The sequence below is a fragment of the Anoplopoma fimbria genome, chromosome 14, assembly GCF_027596085.1.
Source record: "Anoplopoma fimbria isolate UVic2021 breed Golden Eagle Sablefish chromosome 14, Afim_UVic_2022, whole genome shotgun sequence".
NCBI classification, from domain to species: Eukaryota; Metazoa; Chordata; class Actinopteri; order Perciformes; family Anoplopomatidae; genus Anoplopoma; species Anoplopoma fimbria.
In genome coordinates, this window is record NC_072462.1 from 296,067 (window position 1) to 308,566 (window position 12,500).

At 39.1% G+C, this 12,500-nt stretch overlaps 1 protein-coding gene across 1 annotated transcript in view; it reads left to right on the forward strand.

The window, feature by feature from the left end:
- The first annotated feature begins 12,194 nt into the window (after positions 1-12,194).
- Positions 12,195-12,500, forward strand: part of xpo7 (exportin 7) — a 27,055-nt gene continuing 26,749 nt past the window's right edge. Inside the window, exon 1 of the mRNA XM_054612120.1 lies at positions 12,195-12,275. Within this exon, the coding sequence (XP_054468095.1) occupies positions 12,243-12,275 (33 nt within the window). The 5' untranslated portion in view covers positions 12,195-12,242. The remainder of the gene's footprint in view (positions 12,276-12,500) is intronic.

Below are 12,500 nucleotides of genomic sequence, written 5' to 3' on the forward strand. Positions count from 1 at the left end.
CAGAACACAGTCTTCTTTAGAACACAGTCTTCTTTAGAACACAGTCTTCTTTAGAACACAGTCTTCTTTAGACCACAGTCTTCTTTCTTCAGAACACAGTCTTCTTTAGAACACAGTCTTCTTTAGAACACAGTCTTCTTTCTTCAGAACACAGTCTTCTTTAGACCACAGTCTTCTTTCTTCAGAACACAGTCTTCTTTAGAACACAGTCTTCTTTAGAACACAGTCTTCTTTAGAACACAGTCTTCTTTAGAACACAGTCTTCTTTCTTTAGAACACAGTCTTCTTCAGAACACAGTCTTCTTTAGACCACAGTCTTCTTTAGAACACAGTCTTCTTTAGAACACAGTCTTCTTTAGACCACAGTCTTCTTTCTTCAGAACACAGTCTTCTTTAGAACACAGTCTTCTTTCTTTAGAACACAGTCTTCTTTAGAACACAGTCTTCTTTTTTCAGAACACAGTCTTCTTTCTTCAGTCTTCTTTAGAACACAGTCTTCTTTAGACCACAGTCTTCTTTAGACCACAGTCTTCTTTAGAACACAGTCTTCTTTAGAACACAGTCTTCTTTAGAACACAGTCTTCTTTAGAACACAGTCTTCTTTCTTCAGAACACAGTCTTCTTTAGACCACAGTCTTCTTTAGAACACAGTCTTCTTTAGAACACAGTCTTCTTTAGAACACAGTCTTCTTTAGAACACAGTCTTCTTTAGAACACAGTCTTCTTTCTTCAGAACACAGTCTTCTTTAGAACACAGTCTTCTTTCTTCAGAACACAGTCTTCTTTAGAACACAGTCTTCTTTAGAACACAGTCTTCTTTAGAACACAGTCTTCTTTCTTCAGAACACAGTCTTCTTTAGAACACAGTCTTCTTTTTCACAGTCTTCTTTAGAACACAGTCTTCTTTAGAACACAGTCTTCTTTCTTTAGAACACAGTCTTCTTTAGAACACAGTCTTCTTTAGAACACAGTCTTCTTTAGAACATAGTCTTCTTTAGAACACAGTCTTCTTTAGAACACAGTCTTCTTTAGAACACAGTCTTCTTTAGAACACAGTCTTCTTTAGAACACAGTCTTCTTTAGAACACAGTCTTCTTTAGAACACAGTCTTCTTTCTTTAGAACACAGTCTTCTTCAGAACACAGTCTTCTTTAGAACACAGTCTTCTTTAGAACACAGTCTTCTTTAGAACACAGTCTTCTTTAGAACACAGTCTTCTTTAGACCACAGTCTTCTTTCTTTAGAACACAGTCTTCTTTAGAACACAGTCTTCTTTAGACCACAGTCTTCTTTAGAACACAGTCTTCTTTAGAACACAGTCTTCTTTAGAACACAGTCTTCTTTAGAACACAGTCTTCTTTTCAGAACACAGTCTTCTTTAGAACACAGTCTTCTTTTAGAACACAGTCTTCTTTAGAACACAGTCTTCTTTAGAACACAGTCTTCTTTTTAGAACACAGTCTTCTTTAGAACACAGTCTTCTTTAGAACACAGTCTTCTTTAGACCACAGTCTTCTTTAGAACACAGTCTTCTTTAGAACACAGTCTTCTTTAGAACACAGTCTTCTTTAGACCACAGTCTTCTTTCTTCAGAACACAGTCTTCTTTAGAACACAGTCTTCTTTAGAACACAGTCTTCTTTCTTTAGAACACAGTCTTCTTTAGAACACAGTCTTCTTTAGACCACAGTCTTCTTTAGAACACAGTCTTCTTTAGAACACAGTCTTCTTTAGAACACAGTCTTCTTTAGAACACAGTCTTCTTTAGAACACAGTCTTCTTTAGAACACAGTCTTCTTTCTTTAGAGAACACAGTCTTCTTTAGAACACAGTCTTCTTTAGAACACAGTCTTCTTTAGAACACAGTCTTCTTTAGAACACAGTCTTCTTTAGAACACAGTCTTCTTTAGACTCTTCTTTAGAACACAGTCTTCTTTAGAACACAGTCTTCTTTAGAACACAGTCTTCTTTCTTTAGAACACAGTCTTCTTTAGAACACAGTCTTCTTTAGACCACAGTCTTCTTTAGAACACAGTCTTCTTTAGAACACAGTCTTCTTTAGAACACAGTCTTCTTTAGAACACAGTCTTCTTTAGAACACAGTCTTCTTTAGAACACAGTCTTCTTTAGAACACAGTCTTCTTTCTTCAGAACACAGTCTTCTTTAGAACACAGTCTTCTTTAGAACACAGTCTTCTTTAGAACACAGTTTCTTTAGAACACAGTCTTCTTTCTTCAGAACACAGTCTTCTTTAGAACACAGTCTTCTTTAGAACACAGTCTTCTTTAGAACACAGTCTTCTTTAGAACACAGTCTTCTTTAGACCACAGTCTTCTTTCTTCAGAACACAGTCTTCTTTAGACCACAGTCTTCTTTCTTCAGAACACAGTCTTCTTTAGAACACAGTCTTCTTTAGAACACAGTCTTCTTTAGAACACAGTCTTCTTTCTTCAGAACACAGTCTTCTTTAGACCACAGTCTTCTTTAGAACACAGTCTTCTTTAGAACACAGTCTTCTTTCTTCAGAACACAGTCTTCTTTACAGTCTTCTTTAGAACACAGTCTTCTTTAGAACACAGTCTTCTTTAGTCTTCTTTAGAACACAGTCTTCTTTAGAACACAGTCTTCTTTAGAACACAGTCTTCTTTCTTCAGAACACAGTCTTCTTTAGAACACAGTCTTCTTTAGAACACAGTCTTCTTTAGAACACAGTCTTCTTTAGACCACAGTCTTCTTTAGAACACAGTCTTCTTTAGAACACAGTCTTCTTTAGAACACAGTCTTCTTTAGAACACAGTCTTCTTTAGACCACAGTCTTCTTTAGAACACAGTCTTCTTTAGAACACAGTCTTCTTTAGAACACAGTCTTCTTTAGAACACAGTCTTCTTTAGAACACAGTCTTCTTTAGAACACAGTCTTCTTTAGACCACAGTCTTCTTTAGTCTTCTTTAGACCACAGTCTTCTTTAGAACACAGTCTTCTTTAGAACACAGTCTTCTTTAGAACACAGTCTTCTTTAGAACACAGTCTTCTTTCTTCAGAACACAGTCTTCTTTAGACCACAGTCTTCTTTAGAACACAGTCTTCTTTAGACCACAGTCTTCTTTCTTCAGAACACAGTCTTCTTTCTTTAGAACTTTCTTTAGACCACAGTCTTCTTCAGAACACAGTCTTCTTTAGACCACAGTCTTCTTTAGAACACAGTCTTCTTTAGACCACAGTGTTCTTTAGAACACAGTCTTCTTTAGACCACAGTCTTCTTTCTTCAGAACACAGTCTTCTTTCTTTAGAACACAGTCTTCTTTAGACCACAGTCTTCTTCAGAACACAGTCTTCTTTAGACCACAGTCTTCTTTAGAACACAGTCTTCTTTAGACCACAGTGTTCTTCAGAACACAGTCTTCTTTCTTTAGAACACAGTCTTCTTTAGACCACAGTCTTCTTCAGAACACAGTCTTCTTTAGACCACAGTCTTCTTTAGAACATAGTCTTCTTTAGACCACAGTGTTCCCAGTCTTCCTCTCCACACTGGACCAGTGAACCCAGTCAGACCTTTAGACGTCGTCGTTCTTGCAGCAGCGTCTCAGAGGAGACTTGTCACAACAGTCTTCAGTCTTCAGTCTTCAGGCGGTGAACAGAACCCAGCGAACAGGAAATGGTTTCACCAAAACAAATTACTTGGAGCTGGTGGCGACGTTCATGGCCCCGAAACATTTCCTGCTCTTTCTCAGCGACTGTCACTTTGTGATGAGCTCTGACATCAGACGTGATTCTATCTGATGCTGCTGTGAGACGCTGTGGTTTCACTTCAGGGACAACGAGGAACAGTTTCATGTGTTTAAAGCTGCTGCCAGATGAAGGTCAGGCTGCTCTAGTATTATTAATATTAATATATTATTAATATTAATATATAATTAAGATTATACTATGAGGAGAGTTAGTCCAGTGGTGGCTGTAGGACAGATTCTGACTCATGTCATACAAACATTTAAAAGAACTCCAACATTTATTGAACAAAGACACGTTTTTATCAAAGAGATATTCTGATTTAATCCATATTTGTTGGCGTTTATTCTTTCAAAAACACATTTTCACTGCAGAAACTGCTCGCTGCTCTAATTTGTCAAATCCTTTATTTAAATATCAGTGCAGCAGAACACGGGCTCAGTTCTAAATGGATGAGAGACGAGGCTCCTGTTGGTTTATTTCATGTTCCTCTAAAAAGAAAACTACGATTAATAAGGAGACTAAATGGAGCCCTTTGTCCTCAGCGTTATTATTCATGAGGTTATGCTTCAGAAAACATTGTACAACAGCTTCATCATTTCTCCCTTTGGCTCAGAAACCAAATCCAGTTCAGTTGAATGTAAAGTTACATAATGTAACCTTGGCTCTCTGAGTAAATGATAGGGGAGCAAAGTGAGAGCAAGATCTGGTTTCTCTAAAATGATCAATAAATCCATCTGACAAACCATCTCCGTCCCAGAAGTCTGAGACTCCAGAACCTGCAGGAGGACGTCTTTATTGTTTTTACTTGAATCATCATCACTGACCTCCTGTGATGTGAAATGAGAACGTTTAGATCATAAAGTACGTTGATATCGTCGTCGTCCTGTTCTTCTACTTCTGGTTCAATATCTTCTCGTCATATATCTTCTGATTGTTTATTTTTGGTGTCAGTGTTTATGTTTGTGTCACATGTTCATATCCAGACAGACGAGCTGCATATTTATGAAATATGTTCTTTGTGTTTGTTTTCTAATAAACATGTTTAATGACCTGAGCACACAGAGGAGGATGTAAACACAGCCGGAGCAGCTTTCACTGATTAATCAGAGGAACACGTCGCCGTGGTTACCTCCTCATTTACATAATTATACACATGACTTATAGAAATCAATCTGAGGACAGATTCAACAAACATCAACAACAAACAGAAGATAAAGATCTCATTCATCTCCCTTTAGTGACACACACACACACACACACACACACACACACACACACACACACACACACACACACACACACACACACACACACACACACCACCCAGCATGTCATGTTTAGATTCCCTCCTCGGTGATCTATAAACTATCAGACCTCCTGGAAGAACACATCATCACAACCTCAGGGAGCCCAAGCTGCTTCTGTTAGCATGTTGCTAACACACACACACACACACACACACACACACACACACACACACACACACACACACACACACACACACACACACACACACACACACACACACACACACACACACACACACAGCTAGCACACACACACACACACACACACACACAGAGCTAGCACACACACACACACACACACACACACACACACACAGAGAGAGCTAGCACACACACACACACACACACACACACACAAATACATTTAGTTTTATCTCCTCTTATCTTATCAAAGAATTATAAAAACACTAAATTATATTAAAATGGAGTCAACAGCTGATTGAAGTGTCTCACTAACTGAGGACATTGTTTATTGTCTCTGAGGTTTAAAGATGGACGTCTGTCTTAAACACATCATGAGAGAGTAGAGGAGGACAGAGGAGGAGACAGGAGAGGAGGACAGAGGAGAGGACAGAGGAGACAGAGGAGACGAAAGGAGAGGACAGAGGAGGACAGAGGAGGACAGAGGAGAGGACAGAGGAGACGAAAGGAGAGGACAGAGGAGGACAGAGGAGAGGACAGAGGAGACAGAGGAGACCAAAGGGGAGGAAAGAGGAGGACAGAGGAAACAAGACAGAGGAAAAGAGACAGAGGAAAGGACCGAGAGGAGGACAGAGTAGGAGAGGAGGACAGCGGAGGACAGCGGAGGACAGAGGACAGAGGAGGACAGAGGAGACAGAGGAGACAGAGGAGGACACGTCCCCACGTTTGAAGCATCTTATTTGCTCTTGTTTTCTTCGTCTCAATCTGTCCTCCTCCTCCATCGATCCTCCTGATGGAGTCCAGAGGAGCCAGCTGTGGCCCGGCTCTCAGCCCTCCTCCCCCTCCTTCCCCCCCTTCCTTCGTCTCCTCTTTGTTTCCTCCTCTTCCTCTTTTCCTTTTCATTCTCTCAGTCTCATTCACACAGAGACCAGCTGTCTTTATGTCTCTGTCCTCTCTTTCCTCTCCGTCCTCTTCGTCCTCTCCTCTGTCTTCTCTGTCCTCTCTTCGTCCTCTCCGTCCTTTCTTTCCTCTCTGTCCTCTCTGTCCTCTCCGTCCTCTCCTCTGTCCTCTCCGTCTCCTCTGTCCTCTCCGTCTACTCTGTCCTCTCCGTCTACTCTGTCCTCTCTGTCCTCTCCTCTGTCCCCTCCGTCCTCTCCTCTGTCCTCTTCATCTTCTCTGTCCCCTCTGTCCTCTCCGTCCTCTCCTCTGTCCTCTCCGTCCTACTCTGTCCTCTCTGTCCTCTCCTCTGTCCTCTCCGTCTCCTCTGTCCTCTTCATCTTCTCTGTCCTCTCCGTCCTCTCCTCTGTCCTCTCTGTCCTCTGTCCTCTCTGTCCTCTCCTCCGTCTCTGTCCTCTGTCCTCTCCTCTCCGTCTCTGTCCTCTCCTCCTCTCCTCTGTCCTCTCCGTCTCCTCTGTCCTCTTCATCTTCTCTGTCCTCTCCGTCCTCTCCTCTGTCCTCTCCGTCCTCTCTGTCCTCTGTCCTCTCTGTCCTCTCCTCTGTCCTCTCCGTCCTCTCTGTCCTCCCTTGAATACCTGCTCACACAAACATCCTCATGGCTGAAGGAACAGAGTGGAAACATTCCAGGTTGATCATTTCTGTGAGACTCTGTGTTTGTGGGTGTGTCTGAGGCTGTACTGCCCCCTGCAGGACGACGTCTGTCACAACACGCTCTCAGCTTCAAGACTCCAGAGGAGGAAGAAGAAGAAGAAGAAAAACAACGTGGAAATACTCCTTAAAAATAAAACTCATACATCAACATTCTACATAGAGGAGCGTTTGATGAAGTGAATCACTTCCTCTTCCTGTTTAGAAATCACAGGCTGTTTAGAAGAAGTGGACCAAGTCGTTATTGTTATTATTATTATTATTATTATTATTATTATTATTATTATTATTATTATTATTATTATTATTATTAAGTCGTTGTGACGTTTTAAAAACCTCCAGTGAAACATTTTGACCGTCGCCATCTTGGTTTTTTTGCAACCAGTGAACAGGAAGTGACCATATATGGAGTGAGGAGGAGTGACGTAGAGACTCGTATACGTCTCTGGTGTGGACCTGTCAGTCAGTGTGTAGCCCCGCCCTAAAGCATCCCCTGCTTTATGGTCTGTTTGACTCTAAATGGAGCATCATTTACTAAATGAACATCATGCTGTATTGAAGAAGACTTGAAACTAGAGATTGAGACCATAAACTCATGTTTACAATGTTTACTGAGGGAATAAATCAAGAGAGAAGTAGAGTCATTTTCTCATAGACTTCTATACAACCAGAGGAGTCGCCCCCTGGTGGACACTAGAGAGAATGCAGCTTTAAGACAGGACGCTTTGACTTCACTTTAAAGAACAGGATGTTGTCTCCTGGTTTCACAATAAGAGACACCTTTGTGAAACAGCTGAGAACAAACAGTCCACCTGGGCTTTGAACACTTTCACACTTTATCTGCAGGATCTTATTTTGTAGGTGATGGAGGAGCTGTTTATTTGAGGTTGTTTTATTTTGGAGGAGTTCAGTGTTTCTCACTGACATCAGAGAACACATTTAGATCCAGCCGTGGCTCAAACACTGACTGAGTCAGAGAAAAGGCTCTTTCTGCTGATGAAATGTCAAACACAGCTGAGCAAAGTGACGCCGCGACATCAGGAGGACTTGAACAGAAGGTCATCAGTAAGTGAAGCACTTTACGCTGCTGAGAAAAGGGCAGACAGCTTTTTACCCGTGAAGATCAAACCAGCTCAGAACTGTGAGGAATGTCAGCAACTTCATTTATCTCTCAAAGAGGAACATCTTTTCATGTTGGAGAGTCTTAATCTGATGGAAATGTTTGAACATCACTTTATTAAAAGAGAACCTGTGATTCAAAGAGCTCCAGTCGTTTATTTAGGAAGAGATCTTATGAGCTTTTCACACAGAATATATCTCTAGATATATATATCTATAGACAGAGACGGAGGAGTGTCAACACTAGAGACTCAAAACAACAACAAACAGATCAAAACAACAACAAACAGACTCAAAACAACAACAAACAGATAAAAACAACAACAAACAGATAAAAAAACAACAACAAACAGATAAAAACAACAAACAGACTCAAAACAACAACAAACAGACTCAAAACAACAACAAAGAGACAAAAAACAACAACAAACAGATAAAAAAACAACAACAAACAGATAAAAACAACAAACAGACAAAAAACAACAACAAACAGATAAAAAACAAACAACAAAAACAACAACAAAACAGAAAAAACTCAAAAACAGATAAAAACAACAACAAACAGACTCAAAACAACAAACAGACTCAAAACAACAACAAACAGATAAAAAACAACAACAAACAGATAAAACAACAACAAACAGACTCAAAACAACAACAAACAGACAAAAACAACAACAAACAGATAAAAACAACAACAAACAGATAAAAAACAACAACAAACAGATAAAAACAACAAACAGACAAAAAACAACAACAAACAGACTCAAAACAACAAACAGACTCAAAACAACAACAAACAGACAAAAAAAACAACAAACAGATAAAAACAACAACAAACAGACTCAAAACAACAACAAACAGACTCAAAACAACAACAGACTCAAAACAACAACAAACAAAAAACAACAACAAACAGATAAAAACAACAACAAACAGATAAAAAACAACAACAAACAGATAAAAACAACAACAGACTCAAAACAACAAACAGACTCAAAACAACAAACAGACTCAAAACAACAACAAACAGACAAAAAACAACAAACAGATAAAAACAACAAACAGACTCAAAACAACAAACAGACTCAAAACAACAACAAACAGACTCAAAACAACAACAAACAGACAAAAAACAACAACAAACTGACTCAAAACAACAAACAGATAAATAAAAAAAAACAGATAAAAAAACAACATCAAACAGATTAAATAACAACAACAAACGTGTAGACTGACGTGTTCTTATTGTGTTGAGTGTTTCTGCCCTCCAGAGGCCACATTGAGAAACTACAATACACATTTAACCGTTTATGTAGATAAAGGTTTAATTTAAATTGGTAGTTTTAATGTAACAAAGTATTTTTACAATGTGGTATTCGTAGTTTTACTGTAACACAGTATTTTTACAATGTGGTATTAGTAGTTTTAATGTAACACAGTATTTGTACAGTGTGGTATTAGTAGTTTTAATGTAACACAGTATTTGTACAGTGTGGTATTAGTAGTTTTAATGTAACACAGTATTTGTACAGTGTGGTATTAGTAGTTTTAATGTAACACAGTATTTGTACAGTGTTTTTAATGTAACACAGTATTTGTACAGTGTGGTATTAGTAGTTTTAATGTAACACAGTATTTGTACAGTGTGGTATTAGTAGTTTTAATGTAACAGTGTGGTATTAGTAGTTTTAATGTAACACAGTATTTGTACAGTGTGGTATTAGTAGTTTTAATGTAACACAGTATTTGTACAGTGTGGTATTAGTAGTTTTAATGTAACACAGTATTTGTACAGTGTGGTATTAGTAGTTTTAATGTAACACAGTATTTGTACAGTGTGGTATTAGTAGTTTTAATGTAACACAGTATTTGTACAGTGTGGTATTAGTAGTTTTAATGTAACACAGTATTTGTACAGATAGTTTCTGTGACAGTGGCCGTTTTTCCGAGGGCGCCGGAACGCACCACGGGTTATTACTGTGAACACGTGACGGTGGACAGACACACGTGTTCGTGTTGAGGAGGAGGAGCCTGTCTTCACATTATGAAGAACCTTTGTGTTTGAATGGAACAGGAAACACGCAGTGTCGCCCTCTGGCGGCCTGGAGGCCAAACGACAGCATGACACTCAGACAACAAAGCAGAGTGAAGAGCCCAAACAAGAACACAGCTCATTAAGACAGAAGGTTTATTCTTATTGTCTGGATAACTTATCAAAAACACACCAGTAAGAATCCACTTCAGTTAAGATGTCAAATAAATACATTAAAGTATTTAGTGAACTATAAGAAAGGACTTCATGAATACCATCTCAGGGGGAGGGGTGTAGCTTTAAATTATTTAAAATTGAATGGATATTCCAAAAAGAAATCTAACTGAAAACATGATCTCCATCACAAAGAAATCTATACAGCCATACTTTAAAAAAGTGCAGATATGAAACAAAACCAGCTTCACAAAACACATTCATTGATGACATGAATATATGTATTTGTGCTTTTGTTTTTAGGCGGCAGAGGACATTTGATTTGGTCCTGATTTGATCTCCTGCAGCAGATTCCTGCGATCAAAGGGTTTAAATGATATTTTAGAATATTCAGGAACAAGAGAAGTAGAGGACAGAAGTGACGGCCTTCATTCAAACATCAGATTCCTCTCAGTCAAATACACTATTATATATTATATATTATATATCATATCTAGTAATCAGATAAATATCACTTTCCCTTCAAACTTCATATAGTTTATATTCTTACTTCTATTCTATCAAACAATACCATATACTTTGACATATAAGACGAACATATATATATATGTTATAATAAAGAAACAGACAATATATAAACAAACACATTACACATATTATCTTTTTGCTCCCTTTATTATTCTGAAATATGAACAGAGTGCCGATGACAGAATCACTTCTTTACAGTGTTATTACTATTATTAAAAGTATTTACAAACTTAAAGTTTGTCTTTTTGTTTTTGCAGTTACTTTGCATGAAAAGGCATTAAATTAAAAGGGTTAATCTCATTAAAAACAGAAGAACGATCCAAATGTTTCATACACAATAATTATCACACTTGATGTATGTTGACCAGCTTACATACACATTATTAATGTGTCGTCTCAAAAACCAACAAGTGAACGTCTGACTGATAAACATCTATTTCCTCTCTTATTTCAAACATTCACTGAATAAAGTTTGAAGCAAACAGAGTATTTCATAAAAACACTACAACATCTGGACCAGATGTGTGTAAAGTAACTCATTACATTAAGTTAGATTAGTCATGTTAAAGTAACTCATTACATTAAGTTAGATTAGTCATGTTAAAGTAACTCATTACATTAAGTTAGATTAGTCATGTTAAAGTAACTCATTACATTAAGTTAGATTAGTCATGTTAAAGTAACTCATTACATTAAGTTAGATTAGATGTTATGTCTGTATAATAAGTGATAGTTTTAGTGGTCTATAGTGGTCTGTAGTGGTTTATAGTGGTTTATAGTGGTCTGTAGTGGTCCTGTAGTGGTTTATAGTGGTCTATAGTGGTTTATAGTCGTCCTGTAGTGGTCTATAGTGGTTTATAGTGGTCCTGTAGTGGTCTATAGTGGTCTATAGTGGTTTATAGTGGTCTATAGTGGTTTATAGTGGTCCTGTAGTGGTTTATAGTGGTCTATAGTGGTTTATAGTGGTCCTGTAGTGGTTTATAGTGGTCTATAGTGGTCCTGTAGTGGTCTATAGTGGTTTATAGTGGTCCTGTAGTGGTCTATAGTGGTTTATAGTGGTCCTGTAGTGGTTTATAGTGGTCTGTAGTGGTTTATAGTGGTCCTGTAGTGGTCTATAGTGGTCTATAGTGGTCTATAGTGGTTTATAGTGGTCCTGTAGTGGTCTATAGTGGTCTGTAGTGGTTTATAGTGGTCTATAGTGGTTTATAGTGGTCTGTAGTGGTTTATAGTGGTCCTGTAGTGGTCTATAGTGGTTTATAGTGGTTTATAGTGGTCTGTAGTGGTCTATAGTGGTCTGTAGTGGTCTATAGTGGTTTATAGTGGTCCTGTAGTGGTCTGTAGTGGTCTATAGTGGTTTATAGTGGTCCTGTAGTGGTCTATAGTGGTCCTGTAGTGGTCTATAGTGGTCCTGTAGTGGTCTATAGTGGTTTATAGTGGTCCTGTAGTGGTCTATAGTGGTCTGTAGTGGTCTATAGTGGTTTATAGTGGTTTATAGTGGTCCTGTACTGGTCTATAGTGGGCTGCAGTGGGCTGCAGTGGCCCTCGGCGGCCTCACGGGGCGCTGCTGTGTCTCGGCGTCCATAAGCGGGGGAGTGAGAGGTGCATGAAATGGAGAAAGATGGCGGATCATGTGCAGGTGAGCGGAGGTTTCATGTTTTTGTAACCGACGATGTGTCCTCGCGCGAGAGGCGGCGGGGCGCGCGGCCCCGCAGCTCGCGCTGAGCACCCGGAGCCCGCGCGGCGCCGCCGGGGGCAGAGTGCTCAGCGCGAGCTGCTGCTGGCGGGAAAAGAAAGGATGTGGCCCGCTGTCACTGCAGGAGCTAGCATAGCATACAGGCTAACATACAGGCTAGCATACAGG